General features: G+C 42.5%; 1 protein-coding gene across 17 annotated transcripts in view; it reads right to left on the bottom strand.

Annotated features, from left to right (window-relative positions):
* Window positions 1–26,959, bottom strand: part of KDM6A (lysine demethylase 6A) — a 289,478-nt gene that overhangs the window by 90,512 nt on the left and 172,007 nt on the right. For 16 of the 17 annotated variants that reach the window (XM_038390659.2, XM_043506376.1, XM_038390670.2 and 13 more), the window contains one exon: window positions 18,149–18,203. In XM_038390659.2, the coding sequence (XP_038246587.1) occupies window positions 18,149–18,203 (55 nt within the window). Of the gene's footprint in view, window positions 1–18,148; window positions 18,204–26,959 lie in introns of those variants that run through there. The other variant, XM_043506408.1, reaches the window with a different exon arrangement.

The following is a 26,959-nucleotide window of genomic DNA, read 5'->3' as shown; positions in this document are numbered from 1 at the left end:
AATGCTACTATGCAATATTTCTGTCAACCTTAATTTTTTAAAAACTTTTAATTTAACAGCAGATTCACTGGTATACCAGAACAGCATAAAGCAGCCGGAGTGCACCAACAGTTGAATTTACAACTGCTTTGCATCAGCAGGGCAAGGCAAAGCAGTCAAACTGAACTGGTGAATCCAGCTCTTAATTAGTAATTAGTTTATCAGTTTAGAGGGCTGTGTTATGGAGACCACTCCTGTGTAAAAGGATAGGTAGGGGAAGGCCAGTTTCCAGGTCCCAATACCTCTTCACTTTAAAGGTTCTAATAACTTGCTAAATACAATAAAATAAATAACTTAAGACTAACACCATTATTTCTGGTCTTACAGTATAGATACCAAGTTTCTTAAAAAGACTGGCAGAGTAACAGACTCTTAAAAAAAAATTTCTAATGAAAACATCAACATAAGCTCAAATATAGTATCATAAATCCCTGCATTTATTCCTAAAGCTATGCTATTTTTTTTTTAAAAAGATAAGCCACAAATGATTCCCCTCCATGATTTACAGAGAGAGTTGCATGTTTTTTGTCCTGCTTGTTTCTTTATCTTAGAAATATCAGCAGTATTGAATTCTGATCTTCCCTAGTTTTGCTGAAAGACTTCTGGGGGATGGGGTGGTACCTCAAGTACATTCATGGATACTTTGAGGCCTTATCTACACTAGGATAAAAGGCTAATGGTACATCTGCACTGCAAATTCAGGTGTAACTATAGCGCATGTAGGCATATCTGCATTAGTTTTAATCTAGCTAGCAGGGGAAACAATAGCAGTGAAGATAGAAAAGCACAGATTTAAGTGCAGGCTAGCTGCCTAGACAAGTTAGTCATATCCTCATTGCTACTATTAGCTACGCTAGCTAAATTTAAGCTAATGCAGGTGTGCCTATCATCATTACAATTTAGTCTGTAATGGAGACATACACTGAAACATTCTAAAAGTTTAGTACATACAAGCAATGTATATTTAGTTTAACGCATACTGAGGTGTCTGAGTTCTAACCTAGGCTCCTAAGGTTTTAACTTGATCAGAACAACACATGTTCAAGGCAGCGTTCCTACTTTACACTAGACCCACAATATGTTAGCAAGCACATCTCATTTAAATTCTAATACAGACAAGGTTTAGAGAAGGAAAAAGTGTGCTGAATCTTTAACAAAGATATGCTTTCCCCCAGGCAATCATTGGGCAGTGAGAGTTACATAGGTGCTAGACAAGAAATAAGTTTTAAATAGTCAATCCCATTAAGATATTCCTTCCTCTTTCAAGTGCTCAGTTTTTAGTCTCGTGATGACATAATTTTATTAGGTACCCAAATCAGTATTATAGAAAAGACAAGTTTTTTGTTGTTTTTTTTAAAACAGCCCAGAAACCATTTTTAGGTTTAAAAGAATAACTTTAGGCTCTTTTACATTTTTAGAAACCCTCCTTCCCCCCCAGCCCCAACAAAAAAAAAGGCCTCATGCCCCTTTTATTTCATCTTCAAGGCTCACAAAGAAAAACACATATTCTCTACGGGAGAATTAGCATAATTACAGCATTGAGGCCTATTCCCACAAAGACTGATTTCAAAGGGCATTCACAGCACAGTGCCAGATTGGGTCCTTTAACCACCATAATTAAAGTATCCAATCATTATATTCAATATAGGTGAAATACACCAACAAATTTTGTTAAGCAGTACAAGTCAAAAGTATAGAACAAATACAGTAAAACCAAATGAATGTTCATCACTAATGACAGTTTTAAGTCATCCTTACTGAGTTGATAACTTAGAAATAATTGCCCAGTTGCTCATTCTGAGCTCTAATTTACAGTATCTCATGACTTAAAGAGTACTAGAGAAATGTAGAAAATACATAATGTAGAAAAAAATTGGCTCATTAAAACAACTGATTTTAACTTGCTGAAAAACAACTCAGCATTCCTCAGAGTATGACAGGCTGAAAAGATCACTCAGTACACCAGCAAATAAAAGCCCTAACATTTCACTTCAAGTATCGCTATAAAACTGCGCGTCACCTTTCACTACACAGAATCCAAGCTCAACTCTCACTTTTCCAACAGGCTGGTATTTTACACATGGCTAATACTCAGCATGGAAATTTCCTGTTACCCTCTAAATTACTGCAATTTAGCAAATTAGAAAGATCTACATAACACAAGACACTGGAAAGAGAAGGTTACTCACCTTGCAGTGACTGAGGTTCTTCGAGATGTGTGTCCCTGTCGGTGCTCCACTCCAGGTGATGGTGCATCCCGGCGCCTGGAGTGGAGCACCCACAGGGACAGCACTTGAAGAACTTCATGTAATCATTTAACATTAATTTTCATTTAATAAGGCACTACTTTATCATCACTTTCCCCCTCAAACAACTCAGTATGCCATAAGGATGGCAAACAAACTTTCCTTTGTATTCTCCTATCTGTAGAGCAAGAAATTTTGAAAGGAAAGTTTCATTTACCTGCAAATTTTCAATGGGATAACAACTCAGCAGTGCTAGCAATTTAGTTATTACTAGTTGGGCAGAAGAAACAAAAGCAGTGTCAAAGCTGTTGGTAAAGTTGTTGATCCTGTTAAGCCCATTCATCCCATTCCCTCACTGTATATGTTGCCACCCCAATACTGTATCTTCTCTCTCAAAATTAAAAGGAGAAAAAGAGAAATGGACAGATGTTCAGACATCTTGTAGAAAAAAACCAAACAGGTAAGCCCATTCCCCTCTCCCCCCAAACCAGAATGTATTAATTCCTAAATTAAGGAGAGGTCAGTAATAAGCATCCCAGCAAAAACACAAACACTGGGTATGGGAGTATAAAGGAAGGAAAAAACATCTCAAATACTTTCTTCCAAATAAATCATTTGAAATCATTGGTCCGCAACAATGTGAAGCATCTTCTGGCTGAAGGATGTATCAGTTAATGTGACAATTGAGCTTTGGGTTTTTTTGAGAAAGTATGCTGGCAGGCTAGCTTGCATATTAATTTAGTGATTGTTGAACTTCTTCCACCTTAGGAAATGCTGTATTTCTAGTAGAATTTGCTTGAAGGTCAAACATATGCTGTTTGAACACCCTCTCTATTGTGTCCTTGAGTACCTTCTTTCGCTTGTACTGAGGGCTATAAAAATAAAAAGTAAGTCCTGTTTTTATGACTATTCTTGATGCTTCCAATTAGTATTTTCTCATCTCTCTTTCTATCACAAGCCTGTCCTTGTCAAGTGGCATCGTTTTCCATGTAAAGCTGGTTAGACAGTTTCTTGCAGCAAGATGGTTAGATGGATTCTTAGGGTACATCTACACTACAGCTCAAGTAGACAGATGTGCTAGCTCAAAAACAGCAGTGTAGCTGGGGCTAGTACAGTGGCAGCCTGGGCTAGCTACCCGGGCTAGCTACCCAAGTCCTTACCCAATGGGCTTGGCTGGGTTTGTACTCAAGCCGCTAGCTTGAGCTGTTCCTCACGCTTCACGCAGCTAGGCTGCTATTTTTAGTGAGCTAGCCTGAGCGGAGTTAGAATGTGTCTATGTACCCTAGGTGGGAAGCATGCTCCTAGCTGTAGTGTAGACATACTCTTAGCAGCACATCTTACAAAATTTATAGGAGTTCAGAGAAAAAAAAAGGTTACTTACTTTCTCGTAACTGTTGTTCTTCAAGATGTGTTGTTCACGTCCATTCCACATTAGGTGTGCGCGCACCGCGTGCACGAGCATCGGAAACCTTTTCCCTTAGTGGCTCCAGTCGGGCTTGTGGGGCCGCGCCGTGCATATATACCCCCGCCGGCCCAACCCCCTCCAGTTCCTTCTTGCCGGCGACTTCGACAGAGGGGTAGGAGGGTGGGTAGTGGAATGGACATGAACACCACATCTCGAAGAACTACAGTTGAGAAAGTAAGTAACCGTTTTTTCTTCTTCGAGTGCTTGTTCACGTCCATTCCACATTAGGTGAATCACAAGCTTACCTCTGGAGGAGGGCAGGAGTCATGGAACAACTGCTCGGAGGACCGCTCTGCCAACCGCCGCATCCTCTCTGGTCTGCTGGTTGACCGCGTAGTGGGTTGTGAAGGTGTGCACCGAGGACCAGGTGGCTGCTCTGCAGATCTCCTAGATCAGGACCTGTGCCAGGAACCCCGGGGAAGTTGCTTGTGCCCTGGTCAAGTGGGCTATGACCGCCGGGGCCGGAACACCTGTGAGCTCATAGCACGCCCGGATGCAGTAATCCAAGACGAAATCCGCTGCGCTGACACCAGGAGGCCTTTCATCCTCTCGGCTATGGCCCCAAATGGCTGCGCGGATTTGCGAAAGGGCTTGGTGTGCTCCAAATAGAATGCCAGCGCTCAACGCACATCCAGGGTGTGCAAGCTGCGGTGACTTGGGTCCGTATGGGGTTTCGGGAAGTACACCAGCAGACAAATGTCCTGGCCCACATAGAATTGGGAGACCACATTAGGGAAGAACTTGGGGTGCGGCCAGAGTTGCACCTTGTCCTTGTGAAATACTGTATACGGCGGCTCAGAGGTGAGGATCCTCAGTTCGGACACCATTCCGGCCGAGGTAATGGCAACCAGAAATGCTACCTTCCAGGAAAGGTGGAGGAGAGAACAGGAAGCGAGGGGGTCCCATGAGTTTAGAGAGGATCAGGTTAAGGTTCCATGGACAGATTGGTGGGCAGGAGTATGGGAACACCCTCTCCAACCCTTTAAGGAACCGTCCCACAATTGGGTGGGAAAACACCAAGCCCCCTGAGAACCCCGGATGGAAGGCAGAGAGTCAGGTGCACTCAGAGTGAGGACGGGACTAGCCCTTGCTGCTTGAGGTGCAGGAGGTGCTCCAGGATGGCCTGCACCGGGGCCTGGCACGGCCGCACCTGTCGGGGTTCACACCAACACAAGAACCTTTTCCACTTGGCCATATAGGCCGCCCTGGTAGAGGGCTTTCTACTGCCAAGCAGAATTTGCTGCACGGGAATGGAGCACTGGCTCTCCAGGGCGTTTAGCCACAGAGCCTCCATGCTGTCGGGTGCAGTGACTGTAGGTCGGGGTGGAGAAGCCGCCCGCCGTCCTGTGTAATGAGGTCCCGGTGTAGGGGCAGGACAACTGGGGCCTCCACCGACAGCTCTAGGAGAGATGTGTACCAGTGCTGGCCGGCCCAAGCTGGGGCGATGAGGATCACCGCTGCCCTGTCCCTGCACACCTTCAGTAGGACCTTGTGCACCAAGCGGAGCGGGAAGACATACATCAAGCCCCCTCTCCACGGGATTGCAAACGCAGTTGCAAGCGAGCCCGGGCTGCGGCCCTGCAACAAGCAGAACTGCGGGCACTGGGCGTTGGTCCTGGTGGCAAACAGGTCCACCCGGGGAAACCCCCACCTGCGAAAGCACAACATCCACCCTGAGCGTCCACTCGTGCATGCGGTACGACCTGCTGAGGGAGTCTGCCAGCTCGTTTCTTACCGCCCGGATATAGGACGCCTCAAGGTGAATTGCATGGGCTATGCAAAGGTCCCAGAGGAGGAGAGCCTCGCGACAGAGTGGCAAGGAATGAGCCCTGCCCTGTTTGTTTATATAAAACATGGCAGTAGTGTTGTCTGTCAGAACTGTCATGCTGTGACCACTTAGAGTGGCGTGAAAGGTCTGGCAGGCGAGACGAACTGCCTCGAGCTCCTTCACATTGATATGGAGTGACCGTTCTTCTCCAGACCACAACCCCTGCATCATGAGGTCCCCCAGGTGAGCCCCACATCTGTGGTTCGTCACCAACGTCAGGTCCAGTCGTGGGGCAGCAAAGGGGATGCCTTCGCAAACCACAGCGGGGAATCCAGCACGTCCCTTGGGGCTGTCACTACCGAGTCCAGGGGGTCCCTGCCTGGGCGGTACACCCGACCGAGCCACGCCTGCAGAGTCCTGAGTCTCAGTCTGGCATGTCTGATCATGCTGCCATGTGGCCCAGCAGCCGCAGGCGGCACCTGGCCGTTGTTGTTGGAAACTCGCGCAGGGAGGCCACCGCTTGCTGGATAACCCAGAATCAGGATACTGGAAGGTTTGCCCTGGCCTGCACCGCATCCAGGACCGCCCCTATGAATTCCACTCTCTGCGTGGGTACAAGCGTGGACTTGGGGACATTGTTCCGTGAGCTGGGGCTCTGGTCAATCTCAAGGCCACCTCCACATGGCCCTGCACTTCTGCCTCTGATCAGCCCGCCAGGATCCAGTCATCGAGGTATGGGTACACCCGGATTCTCTGCCTCTCTAAGAAGGCTGCCACCACTGCCATGCACTTCGTGAACACCCTTGGGGCCACGGCTAGAGCGAATGGGAGAACCACAAACTGGTAATGTTTTTGGCCCACAATAAAGCGTAGGAACCGCCGATGTGCTAGGTGGATGGCGATATGAAAGTACGCGTCCTTCACATCGAGGGCAGCGTACCAGTCCCCGGATCCAGGGAAGGGATGATAATGCCCAGAAAGACCATGCAGAACTGGGCCTTGACCAGGAACTTGTTGAGCCCACGAAGACCCCCTTTGGCCTTAGGGATGACTAAGTTCCGGGAGTAGAACCCTTTCCCCCTTAGGCTGTGCGGCACCGTCTCTACTGCCCCCGCTTTAGCAGTGAGCGGACTTCCTTCTCTAGGAGACGCTCGTGAGAGGGGTCCCTGAAGAGCAATGGGGAAGCAGGGTGGGAGGGAGGCTAAGTGCAGCGAGTACCTGTTCCACACTGTGCATAAGACCCAACGGTCTGACTTAATGTTGGACCACGCACAGAAGAAACGGGACAGGTGGTTCAGGAAACAAAGGGACAGATCCGGTGACTGGTCTGGTACGCGATCATCAAGCGCACCTTCAAAAGCCTGGCTTAGTGCCCGGCTGGGGTTTGTGCTGTCCTTGGTTCTGGCCCGGTGCATTATTGTTACTATAGTAGTTGTGCCGTCACCTGTTATCCTTGCCTCACGTACAGCAAGGCTCATGCCTATGGCGAGGCTGGTACTGGCGTTGAGGGGGAGGCTGCAGCTTAAAGGGCTTCCTCTAGGTTGCTGGGGTGTGCATATCCAGCGATTTAAGTGTAGCTCACGAGTCCTTGAGGCTATGCAGCCTCATGTCTGTCTGGTCCGAGAAGAGCCCGGATCCTTCGAAGGGGAGGTCCTGGAGCGTATTCTGGACCTCAGGCGGCAGGCCTGACTCCTGGAGCAACGCCAAGCGCCTCATGACCACCCCGACACAACTGTTCTAGGTGCTGCATCTGCTGAATCCACGGAGGCCTGGAGAGAGGTCTTGGCTACTGCCTTGCTTCGTCCACCAGGGCCGTGAACTCCTGTTGGGAACCTTGCAGGAGGTTGTCCTTAAACTTCCCCACTGCCGCCCAGGAGTTGAAATTGTGCCTGTTGAGGATGGCCTGCTGGTTCGCAATCCTCAACTGAAGGACCCCAGATGAGTACACCTTTCTGCAAAAAAGGTCCAGGTATTTCGCCTCCTTGGCTTTAGGGGCCAGGGCCTTGCTGTGCATGACGCTCCCTTTCGTTTACCGCTGACACCACTAGGGAGCATGGACTTGGGTGGCAGAACAGGAACTCGTAGCCCTTAGATGGGGCAAAGTATTTACGCTCCACTCCTTTGGCCATTGGAGCACTGGAGGCCAGGGTTTGCCATATAGTCTTATCATTGGACTGAATGGTCTTAATGACCGGGAGCGCTATTCTGAATGGACCTTCGGGGCTCAAAATGTCCACCATGGGGTCTTCCTGCTCAATCTTCTCCTCGGCCTGCAACCCCAAGTTTTGGGCGACCCTGTGCAGCAATTCCTGGTGGGGTCTATGGTCTATCAGTGGAGGGCCGGACATCTCTGTACCCGCCACCGCCCCATCCAGGGAAGACGAGGAGGTTAGCTGCAGCTCGACCCCCTCTGGTTGGTCCTCCTGTTCCCCTTCTCCCGTGGGAGGGGCTCAGGCCGGGGCGGGAGTCCATGGGACAGCACCAGACTAGGTGCCGGTCTCTCTGGTTTATCCTGGGGGGATGCTGGAGGCCTGGATACTATAGCCTCTGGCACTGTCTGGCGTCTGTGCCGGGACCAGGACCACAGCACCAAGTAACTTGCCCTGGACGGAGCCCCTTGGCGCTCCTGATAGGCCCAGGAGGTCCAGAAAGGCCAATGGCCTAGCGGCACCCATTGGGGTTACCAGCCCCCTTGAGGGTCCCTGCTGTCTGGGGCCCAGTGCGGGTAGCTATAGCGGCCAGAGTTGGCGCTGGACTGCGGCGATGCTGATTGCAAAGGCCATGGCGGTGACAACAGTCTGCGTCGGTGGGACAATGAGCAGCTCCTGGCTGAGTGGGAGCTGTATGCCCAGGACCAGGACCATCTGCGGGAGTCCTCTGACAAGGGCCATCCCAACTCCTCCCCGTGCCAGTCTCTGGGTGGTGCCGGAGAGCTGTGTGCCCTTTCCAGTGCTTCTTTGCGCTGACACACTGCTAGTGCTGCAACCTTCTTCTGGGCTTCTGGCAACTGTGAGTCCATGGAGTCGGAGCTCAACCAGGACCAACTCCGGAAGTGGTACTGGGACGGTGTCCTCGAGCGGCACACCATTGCCGGCTTACCCCTTGACAGCACCCGAGGCATGGGTGCCAGCGGGTTCTCCCCATATGGGAGGGAGCTCGCTGCCTACAGCTTGATAAGGTCTTTTGCAGCCTCAAAGGTGCCTGGCATAGAGGGCTGATCTGTTATGTCCTCGAGCCCATCGTCTGCACTGAGCTCACTTAAGTCTGGGCTCAGTGGTGCTTGTGCTGCTGGGACCGCCGGTGTCAGCCCCGGTACCGCAGCCTTCCCACTCTTATTGGCGCTCGGGGCCTTGGGAGGCACCGGCCTCCTGTGTGTCTTCCTTTTGGCTGTGCTGGGGGCTGCACCAGGAAAGATGAGCAGTGCCAGGGCCTAGTCTGGCGCTCTGGGGCCGATAGTTTACGGTGCTTAGCCGGTGCCGGGTCTCTGGACGGCTCCGGGGCACTACGCACCGAGGAAGCCTGAGCCGGCGTCAGGCGCTCCAGGCCTGGCGGCTGCAATGTGGCCTCCATCAACAGCTGCTTTAGACGAAAGTCTCTTTCTTTCCTTGTTCTTGGCTTAAACGCCTTGCAAATCCTACATCATTCAGTTTGATGTCCGTCCCCCAGGCAACGTAAACACAAGTCATGGGGGTCACTAACTGGCATAGGTTTGCGGCACATGGCACAAGCCTTGAAGCCATGGGCCTGCGGCATGCCCGGCACCCGAAACGCTGCCACGGACAGTAAGAAGGAACTGGAGGGGGTCGGGCTGGCAGGAGTGTATATGCACGGCGTAGTGGCGCCACTCGGGGAGTCCCGCCGGGAGCTGCTAAGGGAAAAAGTTTCTGACGCTCATGCACGTGGTGCGCGCACACCTAATGTGGAATGGACGTGAACAAGCATTTGAAAAAAAAAAAAAAACAAAAAAAATTTTTACTTTGTGGAATATTCATACTATGGCTTGAACCATAACACCCTAAATTCAGAAACCCTTCTAGCTGAAGTGATTATGACTACGGCTGCCACTTTAGTATATAAATGTAATCAAAACTTCTTAAGCTCATAAAGGTTTTGCAAAAGTAGATGGAATACAATATTCAGATTCAATATAGGACGTTTGTGAATGTTTAGAGGTCTTAGGAATCCATCTGCCCTATAGTATCTAAATACAGATTCCTTTACCCTGTAAGTTTATCAGAAGTATCTACACTTAAAATCTTTTCATTGTAGACATCTGGAATATTATATAATTCACTACCAGGATCCTATCAAAGCTATCTATAAATTTAAGCTTTAATCAGATTCAGTTTTGCGGTATTTGTATCAGTGCCTAATTTTGTCTAACCCCTCTAGAGGCCTCTATGGGTGATCCCATCCTGAAATCTAACACAGATACAAAGGGTATGTCTACACGGCAAAAAACAAAACAAAAAAACCAAAACACTCCTGCAGCAGCGAGTCTCAGAATCCAGGTCAACTGACTCAGGCTACAGGGCTAAAAATAGCACTGTAAATGCTCCCACTTGGGCTGGAGCCCTGGTTCTGAAATGTGGCAGAGGGGAGTGGGGTAAGAAGGGGAGGAGGAGACAAACATCTTTAGCCATGTAGCGTGAGCCCTAGTCAGCACATCTGGATTCAGACTCGCTGCCGCAAAGGTTTTTTTTGGTAGCACAGACATACTCTCACAGATCATGCTTGCCCTTCCTTGTTACAATCAGGTCAGAAACCCACTGCGTGTAAAATGAACACTCCACCATTTAAAACCATCCAATTTAGCCAGTGCTTTGGTGTTCAGTACCTCTGTAATATACATTGGTTGGATTGATTACCATGGGCGCCAACCCTGGAAAAGTAACATGCCCTAATGTTTAGAGGGCATGCCACTTTTTAAATATTTTCTGACATCAACAGACTGGAAGCCATCCAAAACAGTTCTTTAAAGACATGGAAGAAACTCCTAAAACAATATTATCTCAGAACCACCAGGTAAGGAACTGATATATGATCAGAAAAATATAACCTCAACAGTTCTTCCTGGAAATTGCCCAAAATATCCAGCAGAAGTCTTTATGTTTCACATAGATCCTCACCAATGGACTACGGCTATGCATTGTATCATCATTCCTAACAAGGCCCAGGAACTGGCTGCTGGAAAAAGTCAGAAAGGATTTTCCCTTTCCAATCATGTACTGTAATTTGAGCAAAAATTCTTCTGAAAGACTTGAGCACGACTCATCAGGATTAACAAGTGAGTAAATGTTCATCTGTGCGTTAGGCTTTTCTAGTTCCCGTTGATTATCAAGACAAATCCCACTACACTGTAATTTTGGAAAAAGAAATCAATGACAGATGTTTACACAGATGATTCAAAGTTCTTGAGTTACCTGCCTGGGTCCTTGGTGGGAAGAGGGTAATCTCCCTCTGAATTATTATGTCCTTCACCAGAGAGGAGGTACCTCATTGTAGCTCTGGGAACAGATTATTCTTCAGAATTTTATGATACTTAATTTGTATCTTAGTTTAATCTATATCTCATGCTAGTTGGCTTCTGTTCATCTTACATCAAATATGATGCATCAAATGAGATGACCATGTCTTTTTTGCATGGAGCCAGAAAATACTTCAGCTTTGGTTTTGGAGAGCTCTATCACTCTCCATAAATATGACTCTCTCTTAGCATACGTTTGAAAAACTCCTGGGGGGGGGGGAAGGGTTTTCATGTATTTTAATGCAACTTCTCATTCTCCGTCTGAGAGCTGCTCCTTTTCTTGGGAGGAATCTAATACAACTGGAATTAGCACTGTCTCTCTCTCTCTCTCTCTCCATTCAATGGAAAACCACAAAATGAATTACCATCATACTAAGGAGAGAAATGGAGGATGCAATATTAAAAACAATCTGAATAGAGGGAAACATGCTTACTATTGAAACAGCTGAATTTCAGGTACACAGGGCGTCACTGTAATGCTGCTATTCAGACAGTCAGTTGGAAGGGTGAAGAGGGTGATAAAGGAGATTCTAATGCGTCTGTAACACTAGTTGGGGAAAGGTACCTTGAAGAATGCAAAGCAGCTCTGGAGTCCAAAAGTGTACACTCATCCTTCCACCAAGGGCTGAAGAATGAAGTATGTTTCACTGCCTCTTCAATTTCCTTTCTTAGGCCTTTTGGCATTTTGCTTAATAGTACTGGGAAAAGGCATTCATTCTGTGGCACACCAGCAAGCAAAAAAAACCCAAACAAACAAAACAAAAAACCTCAAAGGAACTTGGAAGCTTTGAGAAAATTGGCAATATAGGTCATATAAAATATACAATAAGGGATCACACTGCTGATAGCAAATAATGAACTGAAAAGCCAAAGATCAGATTTAGGTGGGAACTGTCCAACTGTCTGCAGGCAGCCCTGAAAAGTAAAAACTTTGGAGAGAGCTTTCTAGTATACTTAACCTCCTGACTGACAGCTGACACTGCTTTTATTTTCGCCCAGATAGCACACTAGTTGTTCAGAACAGCTTGTAGAGAAAACTTCTATAGATATTTTTCTTAATTTTTTATTAAATTTTCATTTGCACCAGAAAAAAACTGATACATATCTGTTTGGTAACAGTTCTTCAAGATGGGTTGCACATGTCCATTCCACTTTAAGTATATAACACCTAAGTGGAAGAACTTGTTCCCACAGCAGTAGCGGTCGAGGTGGCGCATGTGCCCTCCACCCACTCATGCACATATAAAAGGGCAGAGTGCGACTCCAACGTATAGGAGAAGGATGGTGGGTCGGTCGTGGAATTGTCACTTGCAACTTAACTCAAAGAACAACAGTTTCAAAACAAGTACGTAACAGGTTTTTTTTTTTGTCTGGGTGCTCACACTTAGGTTATTCACAAGCAGTTCCAGATGGAAGAGGGTATCAGAGTCTATCTAAACAAGGACTGCAACACCACTCTCAAATCTAGCATCATTGCATGAGACCTGTAAGAGAACATAATGAGTGATGAATATATTAAAAGATGACCAAGTTCGCAGCCCAGCAAACATCACTGATAGAAATTGCAAGAAAGCCAATGCTGCTTGCACTCTCATAGTGTGCGCTAAAACTCTGAAGTGGTGGAACTTTAGCAATATTGTAGCACAGACTAATACAGGAGGAGATTCAGGAAGAAAATCTTCTGCAAAGTGACAGGCTGTCCCTTCATCCTGTCAGCCAAGGAGATGAATAATTGCCGAGACAACCAAACTCTTTAGCCCTGTCCAGGTAAAAGGCAAACATCCTATGAACATACACAGTATGGCGTTTTTCAACATTTGTGAGAGGAAGGTTTCAGAAAAAAGATTGGTAAGTATACAGGCTAATTTAGATGCAAGTCTATCACAATTTTAGTAAGGAATTTGGGGGGTAGACACAAGCTAACTTTATCTTTATAAAGCACCTTATAAGGAGGTATAAGCAAAGCCTGAAGTTTTGCTATCCTTCTGGCCAAAAAAATACCTACCAGAAATACTACCTTCATTGAGAGATGAGAAAACGAGGAGATAGTTATAGGTTCAAAAGGGGGCCCTATTAAAACCCAGAGAACCAAATTCAGATCCCAGGATGGTGTTGGGCCCTAACAGGTGGGAAGAACTTGTCCAAAATTTCAGAATCTAACCATCAAAGGGCTGGAAAAAAGTGATCTTCTTTCTAAGCAGATTGGTTTGCAGAGGCAGCTGCCAGATGAACCCAGAAGGAACTGACAAAGTCCTTTTTCCTTGAGGTGAAGCAAATAATCCAGAATAAGGTGAACTGAGCCTGTGAAGGGGCCACACAGAGAACCTCTTCATTTCTTGAGGTAAGTATAACTGATGAAGGGTTTTCTGCTATTTAGAGAACATTTTGCACTCCAAGGGAACAGACTGCTTCATAGGGAATTAACTATTGAGCATCCAAGCAGTCAAGTGTAGGCTAAGTGAACTGGGATGCAACATGCCCATGGTTCTGTGAAACCATACCTCAGGGAGAGGTATAGTATCTTGAATCAAAAGGCTTAACAGGTTTGATGACTAATGTTGGTGTGGCCAGACAGATGCTATCCAAGAAGGAAGGAAAAGTTGACTGTCCAGGTGGATAGTAGAAAACTCTCAAACACCTATGTGGAAAGGAGATCTTGACCTGACCAGAGACCCAGAGTATGAAAGTCCCCTCGATGAGCTCCCCAACTGAGAGATGAAGCATCTGTGATTAGGGTCATGGAGGGCAAGGCTGGGGCAAAACGAACCCTATGGCATACACTGGTACAGTCCTTCCAGGGATGACCGAACACCTGCAGGTATGTGAGTCAGCATGTCCAGTGGATAACAAGAGGGATGGTAGAGAGACTTTAACCACCTCTGCATGACTCTGAAGTGATGTATGGCTTTGTGATTTACATATGTACAAGGCACCATGTGACCTAGAGATTTCAGGCAATTCCTCTGTCGTACAAGGATATGCCTTGAAGTTTTTGCATAGCTACAATATCACCTGAGGTAAATACACTAACTGTGGTCGAGCCAAGAACCTCTCCTACAAATCTGATTCTCTGTACAGGGAAAACAGCTGATTTGTCCTTGTTGAACAACAGGCCCAACAAATGGAAGAGGAATTGGATTTTCCCAGTGGCCATTGTTACTTGTCTGGACTGATTTCGAACTAACCAGCTGTCCAGACATGGGTACACCTGGACCCCTGCCTTCCTGAGATGTGCTACAACCACTGCCATGCACTTTGTGAAGACTCAAAGGGCTGATGACAGGCTGAAAGGGAGAACCATAAACTGATAAACACCTGCTGCAACAAATCTAAAAACCTCCAGTGGTTCTGGTGAATGGCCAGATGGAACTAGGAATCCTTTAATCATTGCAGTCTACAGACAAGATAACAGATGACCAAGCTTCAACCCTGTAAACCAAGGAACGCAAACCAAGAAAGCAACCAATGCTGCTTGCACTCTTGTAGAGTGTGCTAAAATTCTGTGAGATAGTGGAGCTGCAGCAATGTTGTACTACAAATACAGGAGGAGATGCAAAAAGAAATCCTTTGTGAAATGATGTTACAGTAACCACACACAACTTTCTTTTTTATGTATCTGTTGTGGTTTGTAGGTCTAAAATAGGCCTGAGGCCTCCCTTGGACTTTGGAATGAGAAAATAATGAGAACAGACTCCCTTCACCCAATGCTGAGGAAGTACTTCCTCCATTGCCCTTACCTGTAAGAGACTGAACTTCTTGAATTAATATAGTCTTGTGAGAATGGCCCCTGAATAGGGATAGGGAGAAGGTGATGGAAGGGCGGGAGGGGGGAGAAACAGAGGTAAATTGCAGTATATATTCCAGTTTCATGGTGCTGAGAACCCTGCTGCCAAAGGGGGAGAAAAAATTAGAGTGAGTGGTTCACTGGCCTTGACTAAGGAGTCAAATAAACTGCTTAGATGTTACAGATTGTATGGAAGTAGCAGAAAACAGAGGCAAATATATTCTCTTCCTCTGAAACTTATATCATCTCCTGGATTGGTCCGGCTGCCTTATTGGGTAGAACAGGTTCCTCTGCTGAAGCTGAGGGTGGAACTGTATTCTCTTAGGGCCTGGGGTATATATGCCTGAAGACTTAAGGGTTGCCCTATATCTAAGAAAATACAAAGCTTTGTCTGTCTTTCCAGAAAGTAAACTTGTGCCCTGAAAGGGGAAGTCCTCAATTGCTTGCTGGACTTCAGCTGCAATGCCTTGACTGCAGCCAAGAACCACGATGCACAATGACTGTTGTTGCCATCACCCAAGCTGCTGAATCTGCCTCATCCAATACAGTCCATAATGATGATCTTTCTATCAGGCAGCCTTTATCTATAAGAGCTCTGAACTCTTTAGCATCACCTGGCAACTTGTCCACAAATTTCAACATTGAGTCCTAACTGGAGTAATCATAATAAGCTAAGACAGCTTCATGGTTTTCAATTCTTAACTGCAATCCCAATGAAGAATATTTTTCTGAAATAAATCCAAGCTTTTTGCATCTTTGTCCTTGGGAGTAGATTTAGATGGCCCTTGTCTCACTTTCTTATTCATAGCTGCCACCAGCAAAAATCCCGGGGCTGGCTCTGAATAGAAATACTCGGGGGAAGGAACTTGGTATCTCTTCTCCATTCTTTTCGCAGGGTATGTCAGAGAAAAGTGAATTTGCTAAAGAATTTTGGTGGGTTCTAAAATGGTCTCATTCAGAGGCAGAGCCCCTCTAGCAGGTCCTTCAGAATGTAAAATGTACACTAACTTGTGTGTATAATCCTGGACCAGTCCAATTTGAACTCCGAGGGAGGTGACTACCCTTTTCTTAAGTTCCTGATACATTTTATAATAATTCAGAACAGGGGAGGATGACATCTGAGAGCGCATCCTCATCTGGTGAGGATGAAGAAGTGCTGAACAGAGACCCTATAGTGTCAGTCTGCTGTTGTCTGCTGAACATCTGTGACAGAAGGGTCAGACACTGGAGGGATAAGGTCCCTCAGCTGCTACAGTACCAGATGGAGAACAGCACCTTCACAGGGATTTTGGCAGACCTCTGTCTAGGAGAGGTGAAGTAGACAGAAATTGGGACCTGGACCAATGCGAGAGACACAGTACTGGAAGAAGCATCCAAAGCTTTCCTCCTGAAGGGACCATACATCTGCCCTGCTGCAGAATAGATCTTCCATACCCTGCCAGTACCAACAAAGATTCAGTCCCAGATGGTGCTGAACATGCAGGTGCAAATGAAAGATAGCAGTACTGAGGCCTGTGTGGTAAGAATAGTTGATTCCCGGACCTCATCCTGCATCAGTGGCAAGTCCAGCACCGATAGACACAGGAGATCCCTGGCCACTGTGTATACCTCAGGCATCCTCTATACAGAAGCTGATGCCTCTGAAGGTCCTGGCAATGGAGTAGGTCTCAATAATACCACATGAGGTTCTGCAGTCAACAACTCTACACTGTTAGAATGAGGTACCGGAAGGTGCCTAGTAGGAGACGACTTTGCATTAACTTCAGTACTGGTCTTCATCTGGTGTAGTCTGTTGGCACCGAGCCCTCAAAGAGGAAGAGGGCTTCTTCTGGCCAGAAGTCAAAGTGCTGGACTTTTTCTCCTGTTTGTGCAGTATCAGATATAGAGAATGATATTGTCTCTTTGGCTCTCTGTGATGTGGGGATGCCTGATGGTATGCTCTGAGATGGAGTCATGTTTGAATCCATATGTAACATGAGGCTGGGTGGCACAAAGCTGCTTTCATCAGGATCTCTCTTATGTTGAATTTCTCTCAACTGCTTAGCCCTGGTCTTAAACCTGCTACAGATGGTGCATTTATGCCTGAAGTGCCTTTCTCCCAAACCCTTTGAACAGTGGAGTGAGGATCGCTGACCAGCATAGATTTGTTATAGCACTAACAACATCTAAACCCCACAGACTTAGGCATGCCCCGGTTTTGAGCTAAAACCTCAAAGGAAAATAAGATAAGAACCAAGAATTTTTTCATGATGAGTACCACTAATGGAAATTGTAATTACAACTGTACTAAACTAAGTATTTACAATACAAACACCTCAAGTTTTCCTAAACAGAGAACAGGAAAGAGCTGGAGAAGCATGCTCGCGCTCTCTCTCTCTCTCACACACACCCCCCCCCCCTACTGACCACAGGTGAGAAGAAGGAACTGCGCGCGCACACACACACACACACACACACACACACACACACCCTACTGACCACAAGTGAGAAGAAGGAACTGCAGGGGGTGTTAGGACAGCTCTTTTTAACCTTGGCTACTGGCATGAGGGTGCATGTGCTGCCCTGAAGGGTAGTGATATGGGAAAACATTCTTCAGCTTTGGTGGACTGACAAGCACATCTAGAATGAAATGGACATGCACAAGCCCTCAAAGACCTGTACATTGTAAATTTGATCCATGTTCGAATGGAAGATTGTGAAGAAACGTAGAAATGTTTCTGAATGAAATTAATGCTTTTGAAGTGAGATAATACAGCAACTTAACCAAATTTTATCTTATCCAATAATGAAAAAGAATTTTTCTTACTTTAATATTATATCATTCTTATATCTAATATAGGATTTGTACTATTTCATTAAAATATTACTATAATAAAATAGAAAGTTACTAGGTTTATAGAGTTTCTTTTTAAAACTATAAGATATGACGAACACTGTGTACAACAAAAAGAAATTGCAATTCCTCCCCAAACCTTAGCTCTTCAAAGACACTGATGAGGTATGGCCCTCTTGGATCACTATTTCTTCCATTTACTAAGATGACAGTAATTCTATAATTCCATTGGCACATCTATATTTGACATAAACTATTCACAGTAGTTGGTTTCATGTTCATTTATGCAACCTGGGTAACCATAGCTACCTACATCAGACAATGTCACCAGCTTCAACAATTCTATGAGGAAAATTCCTAAAGTACTCATTGTCCAAAACTGCCATTTTAAAAGAGGTAAATTAAAAACAGTTGTAGCTCTGTATATATGGCATTTTTCTATATATGCAACAAAATACATAAATCAAAAATCTTAAAAATACTTACTTTCCGCGTTGGACAAAGTGCAGGGATTGCTGTCAACCAAAGCTAACTGAAAATGCTGAAAAAGAATTAATATTGTTTACTTGCTTCTGATATTCATAATTTTGAGAAATTATTTTAATACAGAAACCAATTTTTATATGTGAAAGCAAATATACTATTTTACATGAGTCAGCTATGCTGAAATGCAAAAACTAATATATAATCTTTTGAAATTTGATCTTTAACAGATATGTTTCATTAGAGGAAAGAAATAATTTTACAGAATGTTTCATGCAATTAAATGACAATACTTCTAACAATTAAGTTTAGAATAGATATTTTATGAAATAGTTAAGGTAGCAAGTTTCTAAAAGAATGACAATCATTTGAATTGTCAAGATCTGTTCAAGCATTTGACTTTCACAACAACTGAGACCAAGTCATAGCTATTTCAGAGTCCCATGCAAATAAACGCGCAAGTCATTAAATGGTATATTTACTAAAGCTCTTCTATTTTTTCTATTTCTAAAGAAAAATAAAACAGATTCAGAAGTACAGTGATTTGGAGCATCTCGTCTGTTTATCAAGATATTAAAGCATTAAAAATAAATGACTTCAAATAAAAAGCTACAAGTTTCATACCCACCTAGAAATCAATTGTCCCAGTTTTTATTTTAAAAGATAGCTTCTGTAAAACATTTGAAATTGTCTCTGTCTGTACCAAATATTATAGAAGATTGCATTTTAAAAAAATATATAAACTCTGAATTTATTTCTTAAGCATTCCCCTTCTCCAGAGGGGAAGCCAAACAATCAAAGTAATAAAGTTTGTCTACAAGAAAGTTTAGACATAATCAAAACATTTTGCAGTAGAACCTCAAAGTTATGAACTCCAGAGTTACAAACTGACCAGTCAACCACACACTTCATTTAGAACCGGAAGTACGCAGTCAGGCAGCAGAGATCAAAAAAAGGAAATACAGTACAGTACCGTGTTAAGTGTAAACTACTAAAAAAAGGGGGGGGAGGGGGAAGTTTAAAAAAGTTCTTATAAAATAAGGAAACCGTTTCTGTGCTTGTTTAAATTAAGATGGTTAAAAGCAGCATTTTTCTTTTGCATAGTAAAGTTTTCAAGCTGTATTAAGTCAACATCCAGTTGTAAACTTCAGCATTACGAACAACTTCCATTCCTGAGGTGTTCGTAACTCTGAGGTTCTACTGTGCAAGTTTTACATTAATTCAATGAACAGCATTAACATGGAAACTGAGAACTAAGAGTAACTGTGTATATCCAAATAGATGGAATATGCATACAAACTTAAATGCTTCAGCATTTTTCAAGAAACTTCACAGAAAACAAATCTCCTACATACAGTGTACAGTTTGGATTAATACTTTCTTACTGCAATGTACAAGGCCTACTGAATATTGGTACCTACTGCAAGTACTAAATTTCAATGAAGCAGATAAAATATTTGATTTTTAATCCAGATTGTAACAGCAGCAACGTTTAGATACTGACTAAATCCAAATTTAATATGAAATATAAATCATGTAAATCAGGCTACTGAACAATTATACGTAATCTTGTTAGTATGCAAGTATGGCATTTTATTTGCTGGTGGCTAGAGTACCAAGCAGGTAAGCAACAGTAGCTGTTATTAATGAAGCAAGAAAATTTAAAATGAATTTCCAGGGAAAGTGATGCACTCACTCTCTTTTCAAGATAGTTGTAAAAACAAGGATACCACTCCCATAACATCTCAATAGAATTTGACTTGCAAGAATGATACTACAACAAGGATCCATAATACATAGGACTTTTACTTAGAAATATCTATGACCAGCTTAAAATCCAAGTAAAATAAAATAAAAAAACAATTACAGTGTTACAAGATAAATTATAAAGATTAACGTAGCACCACCAATTACAAGGATGCTCTCTAAGCCATACATAAACGGAACAGACATCCTCACTGCATTCTGTCAACTTCATCCATGCACACAAATAGTTGCCAAAAATGAAGTCATCTCAACATTAATTATAAACACTAGTTTATCATATCAGCATCATGAATACTTCTGAACAATTCAATCACCAAAAAAGAACACAGAAAACACTGGACACACGACTTCTAAAATAAAATGAAAATGTTAAACCAAAACATTAATATTAGCTTATTGCTTAGACTTGCCTGTTTTCTTTTCTAGGGCTCAGCAGTGATAGAGAAGTTAAAATCTCCTCTCACATGCATTGCAATGCAGGTTGTGTGCCCCAGAGACATCCTTTGGTCTGTTACTATAGCAATACTAAGCAGGCAACTTAAAAATGATTAAAAGAAATTAATCAAAAAGGTCTACTTTACATTTTTTCTGATAGAAAGATGTAGAGACCTGTATATTTAGGCCTGTGAAAGGGCCTAAATTTTACACGGACACTATCACCACCTATTAATGTTTAACATAAAACAAAGGTACAGATTTGCTTTTACCTAGTAATACTATTATACAAAATAAACAGATCAAAAATGAAATGTTTGACACTTATTTGACAGTTCTTTTTCAGAATGGTTATGTTCGTCAGACCCAGTGAGAGAGAACAGATAACTGCATAAGTAGGACTGCCCATTTCAGCATTTAAATCTACCCGTTTTCAACACTACACAGTGAAACAGCAGGAATATTCTCACCAATGCTGCTAAATCACTAAATGGGAAAAAACCCAAACACATTACCTTACAATTTCAAATTCCAAAACATCACCTCAAATATTCCAAAATATTATTCATTTCTGACTGCACCATTTAGCAAATCACACTGTAAAACTACAGATAATCCAGAACACGTATATAGATTTTACAGAAAAACAACAAGGCACTTATACAAAACAATTATTGCAAAGCTGCACACACAAAACCAACAATCTTTCAAGCACGTAAACACACATGAACCACCCTACATCTTTAGTTGGTTACAACAAACAGCAGCCTCCTTTCAGGTAGTCGATACAGACAAAAAAAAAATAAATCATGCATACTAATAAATTAAGCTAATCAGCCACAAACAATCCCACAAGTTACTACCGTCAACACCAAAATTTACAAAACACTGTGTTAATTTCCAGCTCCCATTTCTGCAACAAACAGAAGCAGCTAGCAAACATCTGCACCTCACACAAATATTGCGGTACTGAAGCTGTCTACTGCTGTGTGAAATAGTTGTTATGCAGGAGAGGCCGCTGCAGTTCAGAGAAGACATACAATACCTCAAGGCAGACAACAGTCTATAGAAATTCAAATCCTGAGTAAGAGGATTTACCTTCAAGGCTCTGTTCTGAATGTTAAAAAGTATCTTTTCAAGTGCTACAGCTGAAGTAATGAAATAGCTTGATATGTAGCAATTTATAATAGTACAATCAGAAGACTATTTTGTCTCCTTTAGAGTCCTTGACTTGCCTATGTGATTGTGGTAACAATTTCTGATGTAATCTTTCTGAGAAATTTAAAGTACAGTGCTTGCGTATGTACTCAATTACTGAATGTATTAAACGCAATCATAAAAAGGAAAATAACTCATTATAGAATTAAATCTAATTTAAAACATTCTATTCACTCTTACTACTAGAAGCATGTGTATTACAGACACACAGAGTCACTGATTCTCTTAAAATGTATTTATCATCCTCATTTACATACCTTTAACATTAAAGTGGCCAAATACATGGATTTTTGTGATTTTAATCCATTAAAAGAAAACCAACAAATACAAAAAGTAACATTTGCCAATCTTACTGCAAGATATTCAATAACAGAGTAATTTGTAAATCAAAACCTTTTATAATGTTTTAAAATGGTAATTCTAACTACTTTTCTTATCTCTAGTGGTGATGTAACAAGTTTTCCTAATTGACAGCTGTACATTTATTTAACACACTAAGCAAGCCGTCATTTGGAAGCTGACAATTCTGACATCAACTTACCACCGGGGAAAGCCTGATCCCAGCTCAGTGCAATTCTGTCAGAGATAGCTTTTTCTTACTATATGACCTAGGTGTGATATGTATGTTCCTTAGAGCCGTCTTTGTTTGGATAACTAGGACACAGTAATCCTTGCATAATCAAAAGTGTTGGCATGCAGCCAAGGCGCCATTCGCCAAGCATAGGAGGTTGGGGAAAAAGAGGATGACGTGCAGCACGTGCTGCCAGATCAACTCTGTTCTCCAGGGTCCTCCAAAGTTGGAATTAATTCATGTTTTATGGAAAGAGGTTTGTGAGGCATAAACGTTGTCTCTTTCATCCTGCACTGCACAATCAAAACACCAGAAATCAGCTACGTGAATAGGACAAAAGAAAAGTGCTCAAGACAGAATCAACAACGGTCATAGATTTACATAAACTGAATGCGATCAATCTGTTCAGAAGAATCACTTGCTCAACCAATCATAGCTATAAAATCCTACTCAAGAACAAAACTTAATGAAGACTGAATTTTCACTGGCCAAAAGAAGGTTCTCTCTTCCCAGGCAATCTCTTAAATAGTGCACTGTAATGTTTGTCAGAACCATCTCTGAGTACTCATGTTGGCTATACGTCTGAACACGGCAAGATGTTAAGCCTTTAGTTGTACAACATCTCAGAGGTTAGTTGTTTTTAAACTACAGTCCAAAAGACCACCAGAGGAGAGAAAATGAAGGTGGTTGATTGAGGGCCTGTCTTTGCTACAGTGTTAGCTCAATTTATTTGTACTGGAGTTAACTGCTCTCAAGTTAACCTGGCTCTAGTACGAACAGTCACACTGCAAAACAATACAAAGCATTTGAAATAGAAGCAACAGAGTAGCTGAGTCCCCACTGCATTACAGCTCAAGCATCAACAGCATTTGGACCTTCAACCCACACCCCCCAACAGGTCAAAATGCACCACCAAGCTGAAGCTAGAGATCTTTGAGTATGCGTGGGAACTGGGGAGGGACAACACTAAACCTATACTTTGAGCTAACACTGCAGAGAAGACAAGCCAAGAAATGTGAATTGCGGTATAAATAATCTAGTATGAAGGTAAGGTCTACAGACTGAAAAAAATGGAGTGCTACTGATATTCATTAGCCTGAATTTTTAAAGATTTTGAATCACACTTTTTTTTTTTTTTTACTGTTTATTTTTCTTTTTAAAAAAATCAGAAGCACAGAATGTCAAACAAACCAATTTTTAGCCATTCACTCCTTTGTAATTACAGGATCCGGTGACTAGAATATTTTCTATATACCACCTCCTGCAGGAAAACTAAAGTAAGTAGCAAACTGATTAAAGAATACTGAATGGGAGAAAGATATCCTTACTGCATGACATTCAGTGATCCATAATAAAAAAAAGCTGTGTGAACAACTCCAGCTGTTGATTCAATTACAAAGCTTCCTATCTTAAGTAATTATGATTTATCAAAGAACATGCGTGGGTATATATATCATACAGATAACTAAAACTTACCAATTTGTGTAAGAGTTAGAGAGCACTTTAACTTGCAACCCTTATTTTCTGTTCACCTACAATTGTTTAAAAATAATCTTTTGACAGATTTTGTCATGCTTGGGCTTCAGCCCAAAAAATGCTTTTTCCCCCTTTAGACTAAAAACAGCTAAAGATACTTTTAAAAAGATGAACAAATACAAAGAAATGTATTTTATACTTTTTTCAAACAGTTGCCAGAGAAATAGGATTACAGTGAAATATTTTGCATTAATGAGTTTAAACATTAACTAAGACTTTTCATTAGTAAATGTAATTGAACTATTTCAACCATATTTTGTTCTGATTAGAAAACTGATTTAAGAACTTTAAACTTGGCATATTTGCAGCTCTTAATTAATGCTTTAACCATGTTTGAAAAATAAATGTGGTGAAACAACATTTTGAGGCCTGAAAATAGCCCAACTTTCTTAACTTCAAAAAGATGACACAGGGCCATGATGCTACACATCTTCACTCATGCATTTTTGATTCAATAATGGGAGCATGGCAACAATAACTCCCTAATTTTTCAACTTATTACCCTCACAGTAGTTTATAAGTTACAAACGCAAATAATGATACCACAGGTATTCAAACATATCCTAAAAAAAATTAAAGGCATTACAGTAAGTTGAATAAGTGATGGGATAGTGATTGATTGCTTCTAAGCAGATACCTTTAACGTGCATATGTAGAACTGATTAATGAAATTGTTTTTAATTGTTCATTTTATTAATTTCATAAGTAAAGTTTTATGAATGAAACTACATTCATTCATAAAACCAGCTACCCCAATAACTGGAAACTGACAATTAAGCTGCTTGTTAAGAGCCACAGCTGTTCAGGCGTCTGTCCTTGTAAATTTCATTTTCAATCCAATTGCTGCTTAAATCGCTGAAACTTGCGCTATTTCAACATAAGCAAAAAGGCTGACAAAGGAGGTGCTGTCGTCATCATGAAGAGGTCGGAATATGAACAAGAGACTGCTAGGCATCTCTCCAACACCACTTTCTACAAGCCATTACCCTCTGATCTCACTGAGGGTTATTAAAAGAAACTACAGCATTTGCTCAAGAAACTCCCTGAAAAAGAACAAGAACAAATCCGCACAGACACACCCCTGGAACCGCGACCAGGGGTATTCTATCTGCTACCTAAGATCCATAAACCTGGAAATCCTGGACGCCCCATCACCTCAGGCACTGGTACCCTGACAGCAGAATTGTCTGGCTATGTAGACTCCCTCCTCAGGCCCTATACTACCAGCAGTCCCAGCTATCTTCAAGACACCACTGACTTCCTAAAACAAAGAACGTGGATACAAACTGTAGTCATCTCTCTCACAAACTGGTTTTCCAACCTTCGTGTAACTGGGCAGGAGTTCTGCTACACAGTACTCATTGGGCTCCATAAGTCTCTTTTGTAGACAGCAAAAGCACCAAATGAGGTTGTGTGGTTGGTGTCTTCTAAAAATGGGATATGAAAAATCTGCCCACCTATGTCAGTAGCGAGAAACAAGGTTTCCACTAGTGGGGGAATTGAAACAGTGTTTGCAAAACCATGAATTTCTGTTAAATGAGAGGTTTAATTACATACATTTTTCTACTCCTTTTGTTTGTGACAATAACCTACTGAATGAGAATTCATGCAATACCGACTTCTCCAGCCTGAAGATGGATAGCTCTAGTGCCTGTAAAGCTGCTCATAGCTTTCCCAAAGCCAGAGTCCAACTCATCCCGAGAGAGTATTTTTCCAGTCTGATTATGATTATGATCATGATCATGTCCAGATTAGGGCTGTCAAGCAATTAAAAAAAATTAATCGCAATTAATTGCACTGTTAAACAATAATAGAATACCATTTGTTTAAATATTTTTGGACGTTTTCTACATTTTGAAATATATTGATTTCAATTACAACAGAATGCAAAGTGTACAGTGTACAAAACGCATCTGATGAAGTGAGTAGTAGCTCACGAAAGCTTATGCTCTAATAAATTTGTTAGTCTCTAAGGTGCCACAAGTACTCCTTTTCTTTCAGACAAACAAGTTTGTTTACATTGCAGGAGATAATACTTCCCAGTTCTTGTTTACAATGTCACCTGACAGTGAGAACAAGCGTTCTCATGGCACTGTTGTAGCCTGAAGCACAAAGTATTTACATGCCAGATGCACTAAAGATTCATATGTCCCTTCATGCTTCAACCACTATTCCAGGAGACATGCACCCATGCTGATGATGGGTTCTGCTCAATAAGAATCCAAAGCAGTGCGGACCGACATATGTTCATTTTCATTATCTGAGTCAGATACCACCAGAAGAAGGTTGATTTTCTTTTTTTTTTTTTTCCTGGTGATTCAGGTTCTGTAGTTTCCGCATTGAAGTGTTGCTCTTTTAAGACTTCCAAAAGCATGCTCTACACCTCATCCCTCTCAGATTTTAGAAGGCACTTCAGATTCTTAAACCCTGGGTTGAGTGCTGTAGGAAATCTCATATAGGTACCTGCTTTGCATTTTGTGAAATCTGCAGTGAAAGTGTTCTTAAAATGAACATGTACTGGGTCATCATAACATGAAACATATGACAAAATGCGGGTAAAATAGAGCAGGGGACATACAATTCTCCCCCCAAGGAGTTCAGTCATAAATTTAATTAAGGCACTTAAAAAAAACCAAAAACCATCATTAGCAAAGAAGCAGCATGTCCTATGGAATGACGGTTGAAGCATGAAGGGGCATATGAATATTTAGCTATCTGGCACATAAATACTTAGCAATGCTGGCTACAAAAGTGCCATGCAAAAGTCTGTTCTCACTTTCTAGTAACATTGTAAATAAGAAGAGGGTAGTATTATCTCCTGTAAATGTAAACAAACTTGTTTATCTTAGCGATTGGCTGAACAAGAAGTAGGACTGAGTAGACTTGCAGGCACTGAAGTTTTACATTGTTTTGTTTTTGAGTGCAGTTATGTAACAAAAAAAATTCTACATTTGTAAGTTGCACTTTCACAACAAAGACTGCACTGCAGAACTTGTATGAGGTGAACTGAAAAATACTATTTCTTCTGTTCATCATTTTACAGTGCTAATATTTGTAACAAAAATAATATACACTTTGATTTCAATTATAACACAGAATACAATATATATGAAAAAGTAGAAAAAGATCCAAAATATTTAATAAATTTCAATTGGTAATCTATTGTTTAACAGTGCAATTAAAACTTTTTTAAATCGCATGAGTTATATGTGATTAATTAACAGCCCTAGTCCAGATACTGTGCGTCAAGGTCTCCGGCATTCAGTGGCATTCCACTGTAACAGACT

This window comes from Dermochelys coriacea, chromosome 1, assembly GCF_009764565.3.
Source record: "Dermochelys coriacea isolate rDerCor1 chromosome 1, rDerCor1.pri.v4, whole genome shotgun sequence".
Lineage (NCBI taxonomy): Eukaryota > Metazoa > Chordata > Testudines > Dermochelyidae > Dermochelys > Dermochelys coriacea.
The sequence above is the reverse complement of the archived record's forward strand: the minus strand, read 5'-3'. Positions and strand labels throughout refer to the sequence as shown.